The 24,116-nt window shown below is 42.4% G+C and overlaps 1 protein-coding gene across 1 annotated transcript; it reads left to right on the forward strand.

The window, feature by feature from the left end:
- Window positions 1–7,265: 7,265 nt before the first annotated feature.
- On the forward strand, window positions 7,266–9,189 carry LOC144165717 (uncharacterized). Its single transcript, XM_077695515.1, has one exon. The coding sequence runs from the start codon at window positions 7,396–7,398 to the stop codon at window positions 9,187–9,189; it is 1,794 nt and encodes a 597-aa protein (XP_077551641.1). The 5' UTR covers window positions 7,266–7,395.
- Window positions 9,190–24,116: the final 14,927 nt, after the last annotated feature.

A 24,116-nucleotide genomic window follows, 5' to 3' on the forward strand; every position in this document is an offset into this window, starting at 1 on the left:
ATGGAGTTCTGCAGGGATGACAAGTAAGTAATGCGTTCTCGTTCCGGGGCTGAAATTCTTCTTCATGAGGGTGGGGTTTTTGACGCTGAATGCTGGCAAGTTCCGCTTGAACGCCCTAGGAACGAGGACATATCGTCCTTCGAGGTAGTCGATCATGACGCGCAAGTCGGGGTCGGCAAGCTGCTGAGCGGCCAGGTCGCTCTCCGTAACGACTCCGAAAAACGCACTGTCTTCATCGAAATCTAGTGGTGGCGGGTCGACGGGAGTCGCGTATGCCGCGAGAACTAAGGTGGGTTATGTGCGTCTTTACAATATCTGCATATTTCCTTTCAGATGTAATATTTTTATATACAGCAGAGGATCACAGCTGTTGAAAAACGTTTCACGATATTTTTTTCATTGCATCACAATGGCTGATGAGCAAGAGCTGTCAAACATGTGAAAACGGCATCAACATAATGCAGCTTGGTTTCCTGGTGATGAAGATGAGTCGCGAATGCGGCGAGAACTAAGGTTCATCAGGGGGGCCTTAAATACCATCTGCATATTCCTTTACGGATTTTTTATTTTATATACAGCAGAGGTCACAGCTGTTCAAAAAGTTTCAGGATTTTTTTTTCATTGCATTAACTTGGCTGATGAGTAAGAGCTGTCAAACGAGTGAAAAGGCCATCAACATAATGCAGCTTCGTTTTCTAGTGAGTAAGATGAGTCGCGAATGCGGCGAGAACTAAGGTGGGTCATGGGGGCCTTTACAATATCTGCATATTTTCTTACAGATGTAAAAATTATATATACAGCAGAGGTTCACAGCTGTTGAAAAAAGTTTCAGGATAATTTTTCCATTGCATCAACTTTGCGTATAAATAACAGCTGTCAAGCGGGTGAAAAGAGCATCAACATAATGAAGCTTCGTTTTCTGGTGATGAAGATGAGTCGCGAATGCGGCGAGATCTAAGGTGGGTCATGGGGGCCTTTGCAATATTTGAATATTTCCTTACAGAGGTAGTATTTTATATGCAGCAGAGAATCATAGCTGGTAAAAAAGTTTCAGGATATTTTTTCCATTGTTCAACTTGGCTGATGAGTAAGAGCTGTCAAAAGAGTGAAAAGGGCATCAAAATATTGCAGCTTTGTTTTCTAGTGATGAAGATGAGTCGCGAATGCGGCGAGAACTAAGGTTCATCACGGGGGCCTTTTCAATATCTGCATATTTTCTTTCAGATGTAAACTTTTTATATACAGAAGAGGATCACCGCCGTTGAAAAAAGTTTCAAAAGATTTTTTCCACTGCATCAACTTGGCTGATGAGTAAGAGCTGTGGAACGGTTGAAAAGGGCATCAACATAACGCAGCTTCTTTTTGTGGTTATGCAGATCAGTCGGGAATGCGGCGAGAACTAAGGTGGGTCATGGGGGCCTCTACAATATCTGCATAGTACCTTTCGGATGTATTGTTTTATATACAGCAGAGGATCACAGCTGTTGTAAAAACTTTCAAGATATTTTTTTATTGCATCACATCGGCTGATGGGTAAGAGCTGTGAAACGGTTTAAAGGGGCATCAACAGAATGCAGCTCATTTTCTGGTGATGCAGATGCATCCCGAATGCGGAGAGAACTAAGGTGGGTCATGGGGGCTTTTACAATATTTGAATATTTCCTTTCAGAGGTAGTATTTTATATGCAGCAGAGGATCACAGCTGTTGAAAAAGTTTGAGGGTATTTTTTTCATTGCATCAACTTTGCTGCTGAGTAATAGCTGTCAAACCTGGGAAAATGGCATCAACATAATGCAGCTTCGTTTTCTGGTGATGCAGATGAGTCGCGAATGTGGCGAGAACTAAACTGGGTCATGGGGTCTTTACGATATCTGCATATTTCCTTACGAATGTAATATTTTTAAATACAGCAGAGAATCACACCTGTTGAAAAAAGTTTGAGGAAAATTTTTCCATTGCATCAACTTTGCTGATGAGAAGAGCAATCAAACGAGTGAGAAGGGCATCAAGATAATTCAGCTTCGTTTTCTGGTGATGCAGATGAGTCGCGAATGCGGCAAGGAATAAGGTTGATCACGGGGGCCTTTTTAATAGCTGCATATTTTCTTTACGGATGTAATATTTTTAAATACAGCAGAGGATTTCAGCTGTTGAAAAAAGTTTCAGGACATTTTTATTGCGTAAACTTGGCTGATGAGTAAGAGCTATCAAATGGTTGAAAAGGCCATCAAGATAATGCAGCTTCGTTTTCTGGTGATGCAGACGAGTCAAGAAATCGGCGAGAACTAAGGTGCGTCATGGGGGCTTTTACAATATCTGCATATTTTCTTTCGGATGTAATATTTTTTATATACAGCAGAGGATCACAGATGTTGAAAAAGTTTCAGAATATTTTTTTCATTGCATTAACTTGGCTGATGAGTAAGAGCTGTCAAACCGGTGAAAGGGGCATCAACATAAGGCAGCTTCGTTTTCTGGTGATGCAGATGACTCGCGAATGCGGCGAGAACTAAGGAGGGTCATGGGGCCTTCTACAAATATCTGCATATTTTCTTACGGATGTTATAATTTTATATACAGCAGAGGATCACAGCTGTTGAAAAAAGTTTCAGGACATTTTTTTTCATTGCATCAACTTGGCTGATCAGTAAGAGCTGTCAAACGGGTAAATAGGGCATCAACATAATGCACTTTCGTTTTCTGGTGACGCAGATTAGTCGCGAATGCGGCGAGAACTAAGGTGGGTCATGGGGGCCTTTAGAATCTCTGCATATTTCCTTTCGGATGTAATATTTTTTATACAGCACATGATCGCAGCTGTTGTAAAAAGTTTCAGGATATTTTTTCAATTGCATCAACTTGGCTGAAGAGTAAGAGCTGTGAAACGGTTGAAAAGGGCCTCAACATAATGCAGCTTCATTTTCTGGTGATGCATAATGAGTCGCCAATGCGGCAAGAGCTAAGGTTGTCATGGAGGCCTTTTTAATATCTGCATATTTCCTTTCAGATGTTAAATTTTTGTATACAGAAGAGGATCACAGCTGTTGAAAAATGTTTCAGGATATTTTTTCGATTGCATCAACTTTTCTGATAAATAACAGCTGTCAAGCGGGTGAAAAGGGCATCAACCTAATGAAGCTTCATTTTCTGGTGATGAAGATGAGTCGCGAATGCGGCGAGAACTAAGGTGGGTCATGGGGGCCTTTACAATATTTGAATATTTCCTTTTAGAGGTAGTATTTTATATGCAGCAGAGAATCATAGCTGGTAAAAAAGTTTCAGGATATGTTTTCTATTGCATCAACTTGGCTGATGAGTAAGAGCTGTCAAACGAGTGAAAAGGGCATCAACATAATGCAGCTTCGTTTTCTGGTGATGAAGATAAGTCGCGAATGCGGCGAGAACTAAGATTCATCACGGGGGCCTTCTACAGTATCTGCATATTTCTTTACGGATGTAATAATTATATATACACCAGAGGATCACAGCTGGTAAAAAAGTTTCAGGATATTTTTTTCCATTGCATCAACTTGGCTGAATAGTAAGAGCTGTCAAACGGGTGAAAATGGCATAAACCTATTACAGCTTCGTTTTCTGGTTATGCAGATGAGTCGCGAATGCGGCGAGAACTAAGAAGCGTCATGACGGCATTTACAATATCTGCATATTTCCTTTCAGATGTAATATTTTTATATACAGCAGAGGATCACAGCTGTTAAAAAACGTTTCAGGATTTTTTTTCCATTGCATCACAGTGGCTGATAAGTAAGAGCTGTCAAACACGTGAAAACGGCATCAACATAATGCAGCTTCTTTTGTGGTGATGCAGATGAGTCGCGAAGGTTCATCACAAGGGCCTTCTACAATATTTGCATATTTCCTTACGGATGTAATAATTTTATATACAGCAGAGGATCACAGCTGTTGAAAAAAGTTTCAGGATATTTTTTCTATTGCATTACCTTGGGTGATGAGTAAGAGCTGGCAAACGAGTGAAAAGGGCATAAACATAATGCAGCATCGTTTTCGGGCGATGAAGATGAGTCGCGAATACGGCAAGAACTAAGGTTCATCACGGGGGCCTTCTACAACATCTGCATATTCCTTTACAAATTTTTTTATTTTTTATACAGCAGAGGATCACAGCTGTTGAAAAAGTTTCAGGATATTTTTTTCATTGCATTAACTTGGCTGATGAGTAAGAACTGTCAAACGAGTGAAAAGGCCATCAACTTAATACAGCTTCGTTTTCTAGTGATGAAGATGAGTCGCGAATGCGGCGAGAACTAAGGTGGGTCATGGGGGCCTTTACAATATCTGCATATTTCCTTACAGATGTAATAATTTCTATATACAGCAGAGGTTCACAGCTGTTAAAAAGTTTCAGGATATTTTTCCATTGCATTAACTTGGCTGCTCAGTAAGAGCTGTCACACGGGTGAAAAGGGCATCAACATAATGCAGCTTCGTTTTCTGGTGATGCAGATGAGTCGCGAATGCGGCAAGGAATAAGGTTGATCACGGGGCCTTTTTAATAGCTCATATTTTCTTTACGGATGTGATATTTTTAAATACAGCAGAGGATTTCAGCTGTTGAAAAAAGCTTCAGGACATTTTTTATTGCATAAACTTGGCTGATGAGTAAGAGCTATCAAACGGTTAAAAAGGCCATCAAGATAATGAAGCTTCGTTTTCTGGCGATGCAAATGAGTCGCCATAGCGGCAAGAACTAATGTTTATCACGGGGGCCTTTTTAATAGCTGCATATTTTCTTTACGGATGTAATATTTTTAAATACAGCAGAGGATCACAGCTGTTGAAAAAAGTTTGAGGACATTTTTTTATTGCATCCACTTGGCTGACGAGTAAGAGGTATCAAACGGGTGAAAAGGCCTTTAAGATAATGCAGCTTCGAGTTCTGGTGATGCAGACGAGTGGCGAAATCGGCGAGAACTAAGGGGGGTCATGTGGGCCTTTACAATATCTGCATATTTTTTTTCGGATGTAATATTTTTATATACAGCAGATGATCCCAGCTGTTGTAAAAAGTTTCATTATATTTTTTCAATTGCATCAACTTGGCTAATGAGTAAGAGCTGTGAAACGGTTGAAAAGGGCCTCAACATAATGCAGATTCATTTTCTGGTGATGCAGATGAGTCGCGAATGCGGCGAGAATTAAGCTGGGTCATGGGGTCTTTACAATATCTGCATACTTGCTTACGAATGCAATATTTTTAAATACAGCAGAGGAACACACCTGTTGAAAAACGTTTGAGGATATTTTTTCATTGCATCAAATTTGCTGATGAGTAAGAGCTGTGAAACGGTTGAAAAAGGCCTCAACATCATGCAGATTCATTTTCTGGTGATGCAGATGAGTCGCGAATGCGGCAAGAACTAAGGTGGGTAATGGGGGTAATACGATATCTGCATATTTCATTTCGGATGTAATATTTTTATATACAGCAGAAGATCACAGCTGTTGAAAAAAGTTTGAGGACATTTTTCCTTTGCATCCACTTGTCTGAATAGTAAATGCTATCAAACTGGCGAAAAGGCCATCAAGATAATGCAGCTTTGTTTTCTGGTGATGCAGCTGAGTAGCGAATGTGGCGAGAACTAAGGTGGGTCATGTGGGCCTTTACAATATCTGCATATTTTCTTTCGAATGTAATATTTTTATATACAGCAGAGGATCACAGCTGTTGAAAAAGTTTGAGGGTATTTTTTTCATTGCATCAACTTTTCTGATGAGTAATAGCTGTCAAACATGGGAAAATGGCATCAACATAATGCAGCTTCGTTTTCTGGTGATGCAGATGAGTCGAGAATGCGGCAAGAACTAAACTGGGTCATGGGGTCTTTACGATATCTGCATATTTCCTTACGGATGTAATATTTTTAAATACAGCAGAGAATCACACCTGTTGAAAAAAGTTTGAGGAAATTTTTTCCATTGCATCAACTTTGCTGATGAGAAGAGCAATCAAACGAGTCAGAAGGGCATCAAGATAATGCAGCTTCGTTTTCTGGTGATGCAGATGATTCGCGAATGCGGCAAGGAATAAGGTTGATCACGGGGGCCTTTTTAATAGCTGCATATTTTCTTTACGGATGTAATATTTTTAAATACAGCAGAAGATTTCAGCTGTTGAAAAAAGTTTCAGGACATTTTTATTGCGTAAACTTGGCTGATGAGTAAGAGCTATCAAATGGTTGAAAAGGCCATCAAGATAATGCAGCTTCGTTTTCTGGTGATGCAGACGAGTCAAGAAATCGGCGAGAACTAAGGTGCGTCATGGGGGCTTTTACAATATCTGCATATTTCCTTTCGGATGTAATATTTTTTATATACAGCAGAGGATCACAGCTGTTGAAAAAGTTTCAGAATATTTTTTTCATTGCATTAACTTGGCTGATGAGTAAGAGCTGTCAAACCGGTGAAAGGGGCATCAACATAAGGCAGCTTCGTTTTCTGGTGATGCAGATGACTCGCGAATGCGGCGAGAACTAAGGTGGGTCATGGGGGCCTTCTACAAATATCTGCATATTTTCTTACGGATGTTATAATTTTATATACAGCAGAGGATCACAGCTGTTGAAAAAAGTTTCAGGACATTTTTTTTCATTGCATCAACTTGGCTGATCAGTAAGAGCTGTCAAACGGGTAAATAGGGCATCAACATAATGCACTTTCGTTTTCTGGTGATGCAGATGAGTCGCGAATGCGGCAAGAACTAAGGTTGATCATGGGGGCCTTTTTAATAGTTGCATATTTTTTTTACGGATGAATATTTTTAAATACAGCAGAGGAACACATCTGTTGAAAAAAGTGTCAGTATATTTTTCCCTTTGCATTAACTTGACTAATGAGTAAGAGCTATCAAACGGGTTAAAAGGCCATCAAGATAATGCAGCTTCGTTTTCTGGTGATGCAGATGAGTCGCGAATGTGGCAAGAACTAAGGTTGATGACGGGGGCCTTTTTAATAGCTGCATATTTTCTTAACGGATGTAATATTTTTAAATACAGCAGAGGATCACAGGTGTTGAAAGAAGTTTTCAGAATATTTTTCCATTGCATCAACTTGCCTGATGAGTAAGAACTGTCAAACGGGTGAAAAGGGCATCAACTGTCGTGTTATCTGTTATCTTTGTTGCGGCTGCGCACCAGGGTGCGCGGGCCGAGGTGACGTCACTGGCTGGATTGTATAAAACGCGGCTGTGAAATAAACAAGGGGCTTTTTCTTGTTTGCGGCTACATCGGAGTGGCGTCAGTCTTTTGCTCGCATCACCGCTCCCAAAAGGAGCGGACTCGACATGGTGTCAGAAGTGGGATGAGCCTCCTCTCCCTCGGTGGCATTGCGGCATTCACCCTGCACTCGTTCGTACGATGGCGGACCAGAAAGCGGCAGCCAGCCCACCAGCGGCCGCCCTGCCACCGCCTGCGCCGTTCAACTTCGACAGGACTTCCGAGTGGCCAGAATGGATTACGTCCTTCGACGACTACCGCTACGCATCGGGGCTCAACGACAGAACGGAGGAAGCCCAGGTGAGGACGCTGTTGTACACCATGGGCAGGCAGGCCAGCAAAATTTTTCAAACGTTCGGCCTGACGGAGGAAGAGTCCCGAAGCTACGCGGTGGTGAAGACTAAGTTTGACGCTCACTTCGTGGCCGCCAAGAACATAGTCTACGAAAGCGCTAATTTTCATCGCCGGAAGCAAGAGCCCGGAGAAAGCGTGGACAAGTTTGTGACAGCCCTGCATGAGCTAGCCGACCGCTGCGAATTTGCAGAATTCCGGGAGCGCATGATCAGGGACAGATTTGTCGTAGGTCTCCGAGACGCACAGCTGTCAGAAGCTCTCCAGATGGATGCCACTCTTACGCTAGCGACCGCTCTAGCGAAGGCTAGACTCAAGGAAACAGTCCAACGACAGCAACTGGAACTTCGGGCCGACAGCAACGAGGCAACGACTGGAGAACTGGGCACCATTCAACGGACACCGAGCGAGCCGTTTATCAACCGGGAGAGGCGCACCACCGAACAGCGACAGTCGCTGCAGCCATGGTCACGAGAAAACCGCCGACTACCTGGTTGCCGGTTCTGTGGACGTGAGAATCATGCGAGAACCCGGTGCCCCGCACGGTTATCACGGTGCCACCTTTGTGGAACCAAAGGACATTTCGCCGTGGTCTGCCAGAAGTCCAAGGAAAACAACCAGGTGGGCGTGTCTGTGCTAGAAGGCGAAGGACAAAATTTTTTTCTCGGGACACTCGGCAGCTGTAATGCCAGATACGCGGAAGTGTGTATTAACAATGTACGCGTATGTGCAAAAATTGATTCGGGAGCCGAGGTCACTGTCGTTCCGCCCGATTTCCCTGGTGTTCCGCCTCGCATAGACAAATCACAAGCTGTGTTGAGAAGCGCCGCAGATGAGCGCCTTGATGTTAAGGGTTCCTTTCCTGCTGAGATAGTTTGGAAAGGCAAAACCGCGCGACAAACAGTGTACGTTGTTGAGTCACTGCAGTGTGTTTTGCTAGGGCTCCCAGCAATTGAAGCCCTCGGTGTGGTCAAATTTGTTGATGCTGTTGATGATAAACAGTACGAGTACTTGTATCCGCAGCTCTTTCGTGGCCTGGGCACGATGCCCGGCGAATACACCATTCGCATGAAGGAGGGCGCGGTTCCCTTCGCAATTTTTACACCTCGACGAATACCCATTCCTTTAAAGGACCCTATCAAACTAGAGTTGGACAAAATGGTCGAAAGTGAGGTCATTCGGAAGGTTGACGGTCCGACTAAATGGTGTGCGGGAATAGTGCCAGTAGTAAAACCATCCGGGGAAGTGCGAATATGCGTGGACCTAACCCAGCTGAACAAGAGCGTCCTACGTGAACAGTTTGTGTTGCCAACTATAGACGACGCCCTTGGGCAATTGGCGGGGGCCATATACTTTTCGAAATTGGATGCCAATTCCGGGTTCCTCCAGGTTAAGTTGGCAAAAGAACGCCAGGAGCTGACAACTTTTATCACTCCGTTCGGTAGGTACTGCTTCCAGCGACTGCCGTTCGGTATCAGCTCGGCTCCGGAATACTTCCAAAAGCAAATGGCTGAAATCTTGGAGGGCCTTCCAGGGGTGGTGAACCTAATGAATGACATTTTGGTTTACGGATCAACGGAATAGGAACACGACGAACGGCTGCACGCAGTACTCGAAAGGCTCGTAAAAGCTGGCGTGACACTTAATCGGGCAAAGTGTTCTTTTTGTGTCACACGGGTAGCGTTTTTAGGATACGTGGTCGATTCTTCAGGAATCAGGCCAGATCCCAAAAAAGTTCACGCCATAAACGAGATGGCTACGCCAAAAAGTGTTGCGGATGTACGCAGGTTTTTGGGCATGATAAACTATCTGGCAAGGTTTGTGAGCAATCTTGCTGACGTATCAGCACCGCTCCGCAGTCTGCTCTTGAAAGACAGAGAGTGGCATTGGGGCCCGCCTCAGCAAAGAGCATTCGAATCTCTAAAAGCATTGATCACCTCGGCGCAATGCGTCGCCAAATTCGACCCCAAGCTGCGCACCATTGTGTCGGCCGACGCATCGTCGGTAGGTCTCGGCTGTGTGCTGATGCAAGTGCAGCCGGACGGCGAAAGGCGGCCCGTTGCGTATCACTCTCGGTCATTAACACCAACGGAGCAACGATACGCGCAAATAGAAAAGGAAGCGCTGGCGCTGACATGGGCGGCAGAAAGGCTCGAGTGTTTTTTGATAGGGCTGGAATTTCAATTTGAGACAGACCACAAACCGCTTGTATCGCTGCTGGGGCAGTCGCCGATTGATGTGCTGCCCCCCAGAATACAAAGGTTCCGATTAAGGCTCATGCGATTTTGCTTTTCGGTATCTTATGTCCCAGGAAAGCAGATCGGTACCGCCGACGCTCTATCCCGGGCACCGTGCAAGGAAGCTGGTTTAGCGGTGGGAGAGCTTGGTTGCAGCGAAGTGTCGAGCCACGTAGAAGGCTGTATTGGCGAACTCAAATTTTCAGCACACTGGGACAAAATGAAGAGGGCGCAAGAAAAAGATGAGACTTGCAAACAACTTCGCTGGTATTGTAGGGCAGGCTGGCCCCGTTGCGCAAAAGTAAGCAGTTGGCTGAGTCCTTACTGGTCGCAAAGAGCAAACCTCACGATATGTGGCGGGGTTCTTCTGCGTGGGTCTCGTTTGGTGGTGCCTCGGAGTCTAAGAAGCGAAGTTCTCCGTTCATTGCATGAGGGACACCAGGGCATTGTGAAATGTCGCGCAAGGGCTCGGGAATCGGTGTGGTGGCCAGGTCTCAGCGCCGAGCTGGCAGCTTTGGTTAATAGTTGTCAGGACTGCGCGACGCTGCGCGTTCAAAAAGCCGAACCGATGATGCAATCAGAGTCTCCCAGCTTGCCTTGGCTAAAGCTAGGAGCTGATCTTTTCCACTTGCGCGGAAGAGACTACCTTGTGGTCGTAGACTATTTTTCTCGTTATCCGGAGCTCGCCCTATTATCTTCCACAAGCTCTTCGGCGGTCATTGTACAAATGAAGAGCGTATTTGCCAGGCACGGGATCCCAGAAATTGTTGTGACTGACAACGGTCCTCAGTTCGCGTCTGCAGAATTTGCTGCGTTTGCGGCCAGTTACGGCTTCCATCACGTCACATCCAGCCCCAGGTACCCGCAATCAAACGGGGCAGCCGAGCGTACGGTACAAACTGTAAACGGCTCTTGGAAAAATCGGTTGACCCGTACCTAGCCCTCCTGGCGTATGGAGACTCCCCTGGCCCGTTGGGCACAAGTCCAGCCCAGCTACTGCTGGGCAGGCGCTTACGCTCTACGCTCCCGGTGCATCCGAAAAAACTTGTACCATCAAAGGCTCGGGGTTTCAGGAGCCTTCAAAGCAGAGACGAGGCAGTTCGGAACAAGCAAAGGATCGACTACGACCGTCACCATGCGGCTACCCCCTTGCCACCCCTCGCGCCAGGAAACCGGGTGTGGATAAAAGACTGCAAAAAGCTGGCAACGGTGTTGAGTTCAGCCCTGAGGCCTCGGTCGTATAGGGTACGGACCGATGACGGAGCGGAGCTGGAGAGAAACAGGAGGACATTGGTTAGGTACAGTGAGCAAACCAGCGGGCATGCCCCGTCTTACGACTTTCCTGCCACTCCCAACGCTACGGGGCAATCCGAGGAAGGCAACGCCTCTTCAGAGCCTTCCACGTTGAATCTAACGCCGGCCACTCCGCTGAATAAACAAAGGCCGGGCGGTTATGTGACATGTTACGGCCGCGAGATAAGACCGCCAGAGCGATATGGCTACAGTTGATACGTTCACTTGTTTCTGTTGGGGCTTTGTAGTTACTTTTGTGTTGTGTTGAAAACCGTTTAAAAAAAAAGGGAGATGTCGTGTTATCTGTTATCTCTGTTGCGGCTGCGCACCAGGGTGCGCGGGCCGAGGTGACGTCACTGGCTGGATTGTATAAAACGCGGCTGTGAAATAAACAAGGGGCTTTTTCTTGTTTGCGGCTGCATCGGAGTGGCGTCAGTCTTTTGCTCGCATCACCGCTCCCAAAAGGAGCGGACTCGACATCAACATATTGCAGCTTCGTTTTCTGATGATGCAGATGAGTCGCGAAATCGGCGAGAACTTAGGTGGGTCATTGTTCTTTACAATATCTGGATATTTCCTTACGGATGTTATATTTTTAAATACAGCAGAGGATCACACCTGTTGAAAAAAGTTTGAGGATATTTTTTCCATTGCATCAACTTTGCTAATGAGTAAGAGCTATCAATCGGGTGAAAGGGCATCAAGATAATGCAGCTTCGTTTTCTGGTAATGCAGATGAGTCGCGAATGTGGCGAAAAATAGGGTGGGTCATGTGGGCCTTTACAATATCTGCATATTTTCTGTCGGTTGTAATGATTTTATATGCAGCAGAGGATCACATCTGTTGAAAAAAGTGTCAGGACATTTTTTCCATTGCATCAACTTGGCTGATCAGTAAGAGCTATCAAACGGGTGAAAAGGCCATCAAGATAATGCAGCTTCGTTTACTGGTGATGCAGATGAGTCGCGAATGCTGCAAGAACTAAGGTTGATGACGGGGGCCTTTTTAATAGCTGCATATTTTCTTTACGGATGTAACATTTTTAAATACAGCAGAGGATCACAGCTGTTGAAAAATGTTTCAGGATATTTTTTTATTGCATCCACTTGGCTGATGAGTAAGAGCTATCAAACGGGTGAAAAGGCCATCAAGATAATGCAGCTTGGTTTTCTGGTAATGCAGACGAGTCGCGAATGCGGCGAGAACTAAGGTGGGTCAGAGGGGCCTTTACAATATCTGCATATTTTCTTTCGGATGTAATATTTTTATGTACAGCAGATGATCACAGGTGTTGTAAAAAGTTTCATTATATTCTTTCAATTGCATCAACTTGGCTAATGAGTAAGAGCTGTGAAACGGTTGAAAAGGGCCTGAACACAATGCAGCTTCATTTTCTGGTGATACAGATGAGTCGCGAATGCAGCGAGAACTAAGGGTGGTCATGTGGACCTTTACAATATCTGCATATTTCCTTTCGCATGTAATATTTTTATACAGCAGAGGATCACAGCTGTCGAAAAAGTTTCAGTGAATTTTTTCTATCGAATTAACTTGGCTGATGAGTAAGAGCTGTCAAACCAATGAAAAGGGCATCAACATAATGCAGCTTCGTTTTCTGGTGATGCAGATGAGTCGCAAATGCGGCGGTAACTTAGGTGGGTCATAGGGGCCTTCTACAATATCTGCATATTTTCTTACGAATGTTATAATTTTATATACAGCAGAGGATCACAGCTGTTGTAAATAGTTTCATTATATTTTTTGAATTGCATCAACTTGGCTGATAAATAAGAGCTGTGAAACGGTTGAAAAGTGCTTCAACATAATCCAGCTTCATTTTATGGTGATGCAGATGAGTCGCGAAAGCGCCAAGAACTACGGTTGATCACGGGGGCCTTTTTAATATCTGCATATTTCCTTACAGATGTAATAATTTCTATATACAGCAGAGGTTCACAGCTGTTAAAAAAGTTTCAGGATATTTTTTCCATTGCAATAACTTGGCTGATCAGTAAGAGCTGTCAAACGGGTGAAAAGGGCATCAACATAATGCAGCTTCGTTTTCTGGTGAGGCAGATACGTCGCGAATGCGGCAAGAAATAAGGTTCATCACGAGGGCCTTCTACAATATCTGCATATTTCCTTACTGGTGTAATAATTTTATATACAGCAGAGGATCACAGCCGTTGAGAAAAGTTTCAGGATATTTTTTTCCATTGTATTAACTTGGCTGATGAGTAAGAGCTGCCAACCGTGTGAAAAGGGCATAAACATAATGCAGCTTCGTTTTCTGGTGATGAAGATGAGTCGCGAATGCGGCGAGAACTAAGGTTCATCACAGGGGCCTTCTACAACATCTGCATGTTCCTTTACAGATGTTTTATTTTATATACAGCAGAGGATCACAGCTGTTGAAAAAGTTTCAGGATGTTTCTTTCATTGCATTAACTAGGCTGGTGAGTAAGAGCTGTCAAACGGGTGAAAAGGGCATCAAGATATTGCAGCTTCGTTTTCTGATGATGCAGATGAGTCGCGAAATCGGCGAGAACTTAGGTGGGTCATTGTTCTTTACAATATCTGGATATTTCCTTACGGATGTTATATTTTTAAATACAGCAGAGGATCACACCTGTTGAAAAAAGTTTGAGGATATTTTTTCCATTGCATCAACTTTGCTAATGAGTAAGAGCTATCAATCGGGTGAAAGGGCATCAAGATAATGCAGCTTCGTTTTCTGGTAATGCAGATGAGTCGCGAATGTGGCGAGAAATAGGGTGGGTCATGTGGGCCTTTACAATATCTGCATATTTTCTGTCGGTTGTAATAATTTTATATGCAGCAGAGGATCACATCTGTTGAAAAAAGTGTCAGGACATTTTTTCCATTGCATCAACTTGGCTGATCAGTAAGAGCTATCAAACGGGTGAAAAGGCCATCAAGATAATGCAGCTTCGTTTACTGGTGATGCAGATGAGTCGCGAATGCTGCAAGAACTAAGGTTGATGACGGGGGCCTTTTTAATAGCTGCATATTTTCTTTACGGATGTAATATTTTTAAATACAGCAGAGGATCACAGCTGTTGAAAAAAGTTTCAGGATATTTTTTTATTGCATCCACTTGGCTGATGAGTAAGAGCTATCAAACGGGTGAAAAGGCCATCAAGATAATGCAGCTTGGTTTTCTGGTGATGCAGACGAGTCGCGAATGCGGCGAGAACTAAGGTGGGTCAGAGGGGCCTTTACAATATCTGCATATTTTCTTTCGGATGTAATATTTTTATGTACAGCAGATGATCACAGGTGTTGTAAAAAGTTTCATTATATTTTTTCAATTGCATCAATTTGGCTAATGAGTAAGAGCTGTGAAACGGTTGAAAAGGGCCTGAACACAATGCAGCTTCATTTTCTGGTGATACAGATGAGTCGCGAATGCAGCGAGAACTAAGGGTGGTCATGTGGACCTTTACAATATCTGCATATTTCCTTTCGCATGTAATATTTTTATACAGCAGAGGATCACAGCTGTCGAAAAAGTTTCAGTGAATTTTTTCTATCGAATTAACTTGGCTGATGAGTAAGAGCTGTCAAACCAATGAAAAGGGCATCAACATAATGCAGCTTCATTTTCTGGTGATGCAGATGAGTCGCAAATGCGGCGGTAACTTAGGTGGGTCATAGGGGCCTTCTACAATATCTGCATATTTTCTTACGAATGTTATAATTTTATATACAGCAGAGGATCACAGCTGTTGTAAATAGTTTCATTATATTTTTTGAATTGCATCAACTTGGCTGATAAATAAGAGCTGTGAAACGGTTGAAAAGTGCTTCAACATAATCCAGCTTCATTTTCTGGTGATGCAGATGAGTCGCGAAAGCGCCAAGAACTACGGTTGATCACGGGGGCCTTTTTAATATCTGCATATTTCCTTACAGATGTAATAATTACTATATACAGCAGAGGTTCACAGCTGTTAAAAAAGTTTCAGGATATTTTTTCCATTGCAATACCTTGGCTGATCAGTAAGAGCTGTCAAACGGGTGAAAAGGGCATCAACATAATGCAGCTTCGTTTTCTGGTGATGCAGATACGTCGCGAATGCGGCAAGAAATAAGGTTCATCACGGGGGCCTTCTACAATATTTGAATATTTCCTTTCAGAAGTAGTATTTTATATGCAGCAGAGAATCATAGCTGGTAAAAACGTTTCAGGATATTTTTTCCATTGCATCAACTTGGCTGATGAGTAAGAGCTGTCACACGAGTGAAAAGGGCATCAACATAATGCAGCTTCGTTTTCTGGTGATGCAGATAAGTCGGGAATGCTGCAAGAACTAAGATTCATCACGAGGGCCATCTACAATATCTGCATATTTCCTTACAGGTGTAATAATTTTATATACAGCAGAGGATCACAGCCGTTGAGAAAAGTTTCAGGATATTTTTTTCCATTGTATTAACTTGGCTGATGAGTAAGAGCTGCCAACCGTGTGAAAAGGGCATAAACATAATGCAGCTTCGTTTTCTGGTGATGAAGATGAGTCGCGAATGCGGCGAGAACTAAGGTTCATCACGGGGGCCTTCTACAACATCTGCATGTTCCTTTACAGATGTTTTATTTTATATACAGCAGAGGATCACAGCTGTTGAAAAAGTTTCAGGATGTTTCTTTCATTGCATTAACTAGGCTGGTGAGTAAGAGCTGTCAAACGGGTGAAAAGGGCATCAAGATATTGCAGCTTCGTTTTCTGGTGATGAAGATGAGTCGCGAATGCGGCGAGAAGTAAGGTTGATCACGGGGGCCTTTTAATTATCTGCATATTTCCTTTCAGATGTAAAATGTTCATATACAGAAGAGGATCACAGCAGTTAAAAAAAGTTTCAGGATATTTTTCTATTGCATCAACTTTGCGTATAAATAACTGCTGTCAAGCGGGTGAAAAGAGCATCAACATAATGAAGCTTCGTTTTCTGGTGACGAAGATAAGTCGCGAATGCGGCGAGATCTAAGGTGGGTCATGGGGGCCTTTACAATATTTGAATATTTCCTTTCAGAGGTAGTATTTTATATGCAGCAGAGAATCATAGCTGGTAGAAACGTTTCAGGATATTTTATCCATTACATCAACTTGGCTGATGAGTAAGAGCTGTCAAAAGAGTGAAAAGGGCATCAACATAATGCAGCTTCGTTTTCTGGTTATGCAGATGAGTCGCGAATGCGGCGAGAACTAAGAAGGGTCATGGGGGCATACACAATATTTGAATATTTCATTTCGGAGGTATTATTTTATATGTAGCAGAGAATCTTAATTGGTAAAAATGTTTCAGGATATTTTTTCCATAGCATCAACTTGGCTGATGAGTAAGAGCTGTCAAACGGGTGAAAAGGGCATCAAGTTATTGCAGCTTCGTTTTCTGGTTATGTAGATCAGTCGCATATGCGGCCAGAACTAAGGTTCATATCGGGGTCTTCTACAATATCTGCATATTTTCTTACAGATGGTATAGTTTTATATACAGCAGAGGATCACAGCTGTTGAAAAAAGCTTCAGGATATTTTTTTCCATTGAATTAACTTGGCTGATGAGTAAGAGATGTCAAACGAGTGAAAAGGGCATCAACATAATGCAGCTTCGTTTTCTGGTGATGAAGATGAGTCGCGAATGCGACGAGAACTAAGGTTCATCACGGGGGCCTTTTCAATATCTGCATATTTTCTTTCAGATGTAAACTTTTTATATACAGAAGAGGATCACCGCCGTTGAAAAAAGTTGCATTAGATTTTAGTCCATTGCATCGACTTGGCTGATGAGTAAGAGCTGTGAAACGGTTGAAAAGGGCATCAACATAATGCAGCTTCTTTTTCTGGTGATGCAGATCAGTCGCGAATGCGGCGAGAACTAAGGTGGGTCATGGGGGCCTTTGCAATATCTGCATAGTACCTTTGGGATGTTATATTTTTATATACAGGAGAGGATCACAGCTGTTGTAAAAACTTTTAAGATATTTTTTTATTGCATCACATCGGCTGATGAGTAAGAGCTGTGAAACGGTTTAAAGGGGCATCAACAGAATGCAACTCATTTTCTGGTGATGCAGATGCATCGCGAATGCGGCGAGAACTAAGGTGGGCCCTGGGGGCCTTTACAATATTTGAATATTTCCTTTCAGAGGTAGTATTTTATATGCAGCAGAGAATCATAGCTGGTAAAAAAGTTTCAGGATGTTTTTTCCATTGCATCAACTTGGCTGATGAGTAAGAGCTGTCAAACGGGTCAAAAGGGCATCAACATAATGCAGCTTCGTTTTCTGGTGATGCAGATGAGTCGCGAATGCGGCAAGAACTAAGGTTGATCACGGGGGACTTTTTAATATCTGCATATTTTCTTTCAGATGTAAAATTTTATATACAGAAGAGGATCACCGCTGTTGAAAAAAGTTTCATTATGTTTTTTCTATTGCATCAACTTGGCTGATGAGTAAGAGCTATCAAACGGGTGAAAAGGCCATCAAGATAATGCAGCTTGGTTTTCTGGTGATGCAGGCGAGTCGCGAATGCGGCGAGAACTAAGGTGGGTCAGATGGGCCTTTACAATATCTGCATATTTTCTTTCGGATGTAATATTTTTATGTACAGCAGATGATCACAGGTGTTGTAAAAAGTTTCATTATATTTTTTCAATTGCATCAACTTGGCTAATGAGTAAGAGCTGTGAAACGGTTGAAAAGGGCCTGAACACAATGCAGCTTCATTTTCTGGTGATGCAGATGAGTCGCGAATGCAGCGAGAACTAAGGGTGGTCATGTGGACCTTTACAATATCTGCATATTTCCTTTCGCATGTAATATTTTTATACAGCAGAGGATCACAGCTGTCGAAAAAGTTTCAGTGTATTTTTTCTTTCGAATTAACTTGGCTGATGAGTAAGAGCTGTCAAACCAATGAAAAGAGCATCAACATAATGCAGCTTCGTTTTCTGGTGATGCAGATGAGTCGCAAATGCGGCGATAACTTAGGTGGGTCATAGGGGCCTTCTACAATATCTGCATATTTTCTTACGAATGTTATAATTTTATATACAGCAGAGGATCACAGCTGTTGTAAATAGTTTCATTATATTTTTTGAATTGCATCAACTTGGCTGATAAATAAGAGCTGTGAAACGGTTGAAAAGTGCTTCAACATAATCCAGCTTCATTTTCTGGTGATGCAGATGAGTCGCGAAAGCGCCAAGAACTACGGTTGATCACGGGGGCCTTTTTAATATCTGCATATTTCCTTACAGATGTAATAATTACTATATACAGCAGAGGTTCACAGCTGTTAAAAAAGTTTCAGGATATTTTTTCCATTGCAATACCTTGGCTGATCAGTAAGAGCTGTCAAACGGGTGAAAAGGGCATCAACATAATGCAGCTTCGTTTTCTGGTGATGCAGATACGTCGCGAATGCGGCAAGAAATAAGGTTCATCACGGGGGCCTTCTACAATATTTGAATATTTCCTTTCAGAAGTAGTATTTTATATGCAGCAGAGAATCATAGCTGGTAAAAACGTTTCAGGATATTTTTTCCATTGCATCAACTTGGCTGATGAGTAAGAGCTGTCACACGAGTGAAAAGGGCATCAACATAATGCAGCTTCGTTTTCTGGTGATGCAGATAAGTCGGGAATGCTGCAAGAACTAAGATTCATCACGAGGGCCATCTACAATATCTGCATATTTCCTTACAGGTGTAATAATTTTATATACAGCAGAGGATCACAGCCGTTGAGAAAAGTTTCAGGATATTTTTTTCCATTGTATTAACTTGGCTGATGAGTAAGAGCTGCCAACCGTGTGAAAAGGGCATAAACATAATGCAGCTTCGTTTTCTGGTGATGAAGATGAGTCGCGAATGCGGCGAGAACTAAGGTTCATCACGGGGGCCTTCTACAACATCTGCATGTTCCTTTACAGATGTTTTATTTTATATACAGCAGAGGATCACAGCTGTTGAAAAAGTTTCAGGATGTTTCTTTCATTGCATTAACTAGGCTGGTGAGTAAGAGCTGTCAAACGGGTGAAAAGGGCATCAAGATATTGCAGCTTCGTTTTCTGGTGATGAAGATGAGTCGCGAATGCGGCGAGAAGTAAGGTTGATCACGGGGGCCTTTTAATTATCTGCATATTTCCTTTCAGATGTAAAATGTTCATATACAGAAGAGGATCACAGCAGTTAAAAAAAGTTTCAGGATATTTTTCTATTGCATCAACTTTGCGTATAAATAACTGCTGTCAAGCGGGTGAAAAGAGCATCAACATAATGAAGCTTCGTTTTCTGGTGACGAAGATAAGTCGCGAATGCGGCGAGATCTAAGGTGGGTCATGGGGGCCTTTACAATATTTGAATATTTCCTTTCAGAGGTAGTATTTTATATGCAGCAGAGAATCATAGCTGGTAGAAACGTTTCAGGATATTTTATCCATTACATCAACTTGGCTGATGAGTAAGAGCTGTCAAAAGAGTGAAAAGGGCATCAACATAATGCAGCTTCGTTTTCTGGTTATGCAGATGAGTCGCGAATGCGGCGAGAACTAAGAAGGGTCATGGGGGCATACACAATATTTGAATATTTCATTTCGGAGGTATTATTTTATATGTAGCAGAGAATCTTAATTGGTAAAAATGTTTCAGGATATTTTTTCCATAGCATCAACTTGGCTGATGAGTAAGAGCTGTCAAACGGGTGAAAAGGGCATCAAGTTATTGCAGCTTCGTTTTCTGGTTATGTAGATCAGTCGCATATGCGGCCAGAACTAAGGTTCATATCGGGGTCTTCTACAATATCTGCATATTTTCTTACAGATGGTATAGTTTTATATACAGCAGAGGATCACAGCTGTTGAAAAAAGCTTCAGGATATTTTTTTCCATTGAATTAACTTGGCTGATGAGTAAGAGATGTCAAACGAGTGAAAAGGGCATCAACATAATGCAGCTTCGTTTTCTGGTGATGAAGATGAGTCGCGAATGCGACGAGAACTAAGGTTCATCACGGGGGCCTTTTCAATATCTGCATATTTTCTTTCAGATGTAAACTTTTTATATACAGAAGAGGATCACCGCCGTTGAAAAAAGTTGCATTAGATTTTAGTCCATTGCATCGACTTGGCTGATGAGTAAGAGCTGTGAAACGGTTGAAAAGGGCATCAACATAATGCAGCTTCTTTTTCTGGTGATGCAGATCAGTCGCGAATGCGGCGAGAACTAAGGTGGGTCATGGGGGCCTTTGCAATATCTGCATAGTACCTTTGGGATGTTATATTTTTATATACAGGAGAGGATCACAGCTGTTGTAAAAACTTTTAAGATATTTTTTTATTGCATCACATCGGCTGATGAGTAAGAGCTGTGAAACGGTTTAAAGGGGCATCAACAGAATGCAACTCATTTTCTGGTGATGCAGATGCATCGCGAATGCGGCGAGAACTAAGGTGGGCCCTGGGGGCCTTTACAATATTTGAATATTTCCTTTCAGAGGTAGTATTTTATATGCAGCAGAGAATCATAGCTGGTAAAAAAGTTTCAGGATGTTTTTTCCATTGCATCAACTTGGCTGATGAGTAAGAGCTGTCAAACGGGTCAAAAGGGCATCAACATAATGCAGCTTCGTTTTCTGGTGATGCAGATGAGTCGCGAATGCGGCAAGAACTAAGGTTGATCACGGGGGACTTTTTAATATCTGCATATTTTCTTTCAGATGTAAAATTTTATATACAGAAGAGGATCACCGCTGTTGAAAAAAGTTTCATTATGTTTTTTCTATTGCATCAACTTGGCTGATGAGTAAGAGCTATCAAACGGGTGAAAAGGCCATCAAGATAATGCAGCTTGGTTTTCTGGTGATGCAGGCGAGTCGCGAATGCGGCGAGAACTAAGGTGGGTCAGATGGGCCTTTACAATATCTGCATATTTTCTTTCGGATGTAATATTTTTATGTACAGCAGATGATCACAGGTGTTGTAAAAAGTTTCATTATATTTTTTCAATTGCATCAACTTGGCTAATGAGTAAGAGCTGTGAAACGGTTGAAAAGGGCCTGAACACAATGCAGCTTCATTTTCTGGTGATGCAGATGAGTCGCGAATGCAGCGAGAACTAAGGGTGGTCATGTGGACCTTTACAATATCTGCATATTTCCTTTCGCATGTAATATTTTTATACAGCAGAGGATCACAGCTGTCGAAAAAGTTTCAGTGTATTTTTTCTTTCGAATTAACTTGGCTGATGAGTAAGAGCTGTCAAACCAATGAAAAGAGCATCAACATAATGCAGCTTCGTTTTCTGGTGATGCAGATGAGTCGCAAATGCGGCGATAACTTAGGTGGGTCATAGGGGCCTTCTACAATATCTGCATATTTTCTTACGAATGTTATAATTTTATATACAGCAGAGGATCACAGCTGTTGTAAATAGTTTCATTATATTTTTTGAATTGCATCAACTTGGCTGATAAATAAGAGCTGTGAAACGGTTGAAAAGTGCTTCAACATAATCCAGCTTCATTTTCTGGTGATGCAGATGAGTCGCGAAAGCGCCAAGAACTACGGTTGATCACGGGGGCCTTTTTAATATCTGCATATTTCCTTACAGATGTAATAATTACTATATACAGCAGAGGTTCACAGCTGTTAAAAAAGTTTCAGGATATTTTTTCCATTGCAATACCTTGGCTGATCAGTAAGAGCTGTCAAACGGGTGAAAAGGGCATCAACATAATGCAGCTTCGTTTTCTGGTGATGCAGATACGTCGCGAATGCGGCAAGAAATAAGGTTCATCACGGGGGCCTTCTACAATATTTGAATATTTCCTTTCAGAAGTAGTATTTTATATGCAGCAGAGAATCATAGCTGGTAAAAACGTTTCAGGATATTTTTTCCATTGCATCAACTTGGCTGATGAGTAAGAGCTGTCACACGAGTGAAAAGGGCATCAACATAATGCAGCTTCGTTTTCTGGTGATGCAGATAAGTCGGGAATGCTGCAAGAACTAAGATTCATCACGAGGGCCATCTACAATATCTGCATATTTCCTTACAGGTGTAATAATTTTATATACAGCAGAGGATCACAGCCGTTGAGAAAAGTTTCAGGATATTTTTTTCCATTGTATTAACTTGGCTGATGAGTAAGAGCTGCCAACCGTGTGAAAAGGGCATAAACATAATGCAGCTTCGTTTTCTGGTGATGAAGATGAGTCGCGAATGCGGCGAGAACTAAGGTTCATCACGGGGGCCTTCTACAACATCTGCATGTTCCTTTACAGATGTTTTATTTTATATACAGCAGAGGATCACAGCTGTTGAAAAAGTTTCAGGATGTTTCTTTCATTGCATTAACTAGGCTGGTGAGTAAGAGCTGTCAAACGGGTGAAAAGGGCATCAAGATATTGCAGCTTCGTTTTCTGGTGATGAAGATGAGTCGCGAATGCGGCGAGAAGTAAGGTTGATCACGGGGGCCTTTTAATTATCTGCATATTTCCTTTCAGATGTAAAATGTTCATATACAGAAGAGGATCACAGCAGTTAAAAAAAGTTTCAGGATATTTTTCTATTGCATCAACTTTGCGTATAAATAACTGCTGTCAAGCGGGTGAAAAGAGCATCAACATAATGAAGCTTCGTTTTCTGGTGACGAAGATAAGTCGCGAATGCGGCGAGATCTAAGGTGGGTCATGGGGGCCTTTACAATATTTGAATATTTCCTTTCAGAGGTAGTATTTTATATGCAGCAGAGAATCATAGCTGGTAGAAACGTTTCAGGATATTTTATCCATTACATCAACTTGGCTGATGAGTAAGAGCTGTCAAAAGAGTGAAAAGGGCATCAACATAATGCAGCTTCGTTTTCTGGTTATGCAGATGAGTCGCGAATGCGGCGAGAACTAAGAAGGGTCATGGGGGCATACACAATATTTGAATATTTCATTTCGGAGGTATTATTTTATATGTAGCAGAGAATCTTAATTGGTAAAAATGTTTCAGGATATTTTTTCCATAGCATCAACTTGGCTGATGAGTAAGAGCTGTCAAACGGGTGAAAAGGGCATCAAGTTATTGCAGCTTCGTTTTCTGGTTATGTAGATCAGTCGCATATGCGGCCAGAACTAAGGTTCATATCGGGGTCTTCTACAATATCTGCATATTTTCTTACAGATGGTATAGTTTTATATACAGCAGAGGATCACAGCTGTTGAAAAAAGCTTCAGGATATTTTTTTCCATTGAATTAACTTGGCTGATGAGTAAGAGATGTCAAACGAGTGAAAAGGGCATCAACATAATGCAGCTTCGTTTTCTGGTGATGAAGATGAGTCGCGAATGCGACGAGAACTAAGGTTCATCACGGGGGCCTTTTCAATATCTGCATATTTTCTTTCAGATGTAAACTTTTTATATACAGAAGAGGATCAGCGCCGTTGAACAAAGTTGCATTAGATTTTTTTCCATTGCATCGACTTGGCTGATGAGTAAGAGCTGTGAAAAGGTTGAAAAGGGCATCAACATAACGCAGCTTCTTTTTCTGGTGATGCAGATCAGTCGCGAATGCGGCGAGAAATAAGGTGGGTCATGGGGGGCCTTCTACAATATCTGCATATTTTCTTACGAATGTTATAATTTTATATACAGCAGAGGATCACAGCTGTTGTAAATAGTTTCATTATATTTTTTGAATTGCATCAACTTGGCTGATAAATAAGAGCTGTGAAACGGTTGAAAAGTGCTTCAACATAATCCAGCTTCATTTTCTGGTGATGCAGATGAGTCGCGAATGCGCCAAGAACTACGGTTGATCACGGGGGCCTTTTAATTATCTGCATATTTCCTTACAGATGTAATAATTTCTATATACAGCAGAGGTTCACAGCTGTTAAATAAGTTTCAGGATATTTTTTCCATTGCATCAACTTGGCTGATGAGTAAGAGCTGTCACACGA

This window comes from Haemaphysalis longicornis, unplaced genomic scaffold (genome assembly GCF_048455015.1).
Source record: "Haemaphysalis longicornis isolate Haplotype H1 unplaced genomic scaffold, Haemaphysalis longicornis Haplotype H1 scaffold_15, whole genome shotgun sequence".
NCBI lineage: Eukaryota > Metazoa > Arthropoda > Arachnida > Ixodida > Ixodidae > Haemaphysalis > Haemaphysalis longicornis.

Coding starts and splice junctions, on each gene's coding strand:
- LOC144165717 (XM_077695515.1), top strand. CDS start 7,396: ATGGCGGACCAGAAAGCGGCAGCCAGCCCACCAGCGGCCGCCCTGCCA.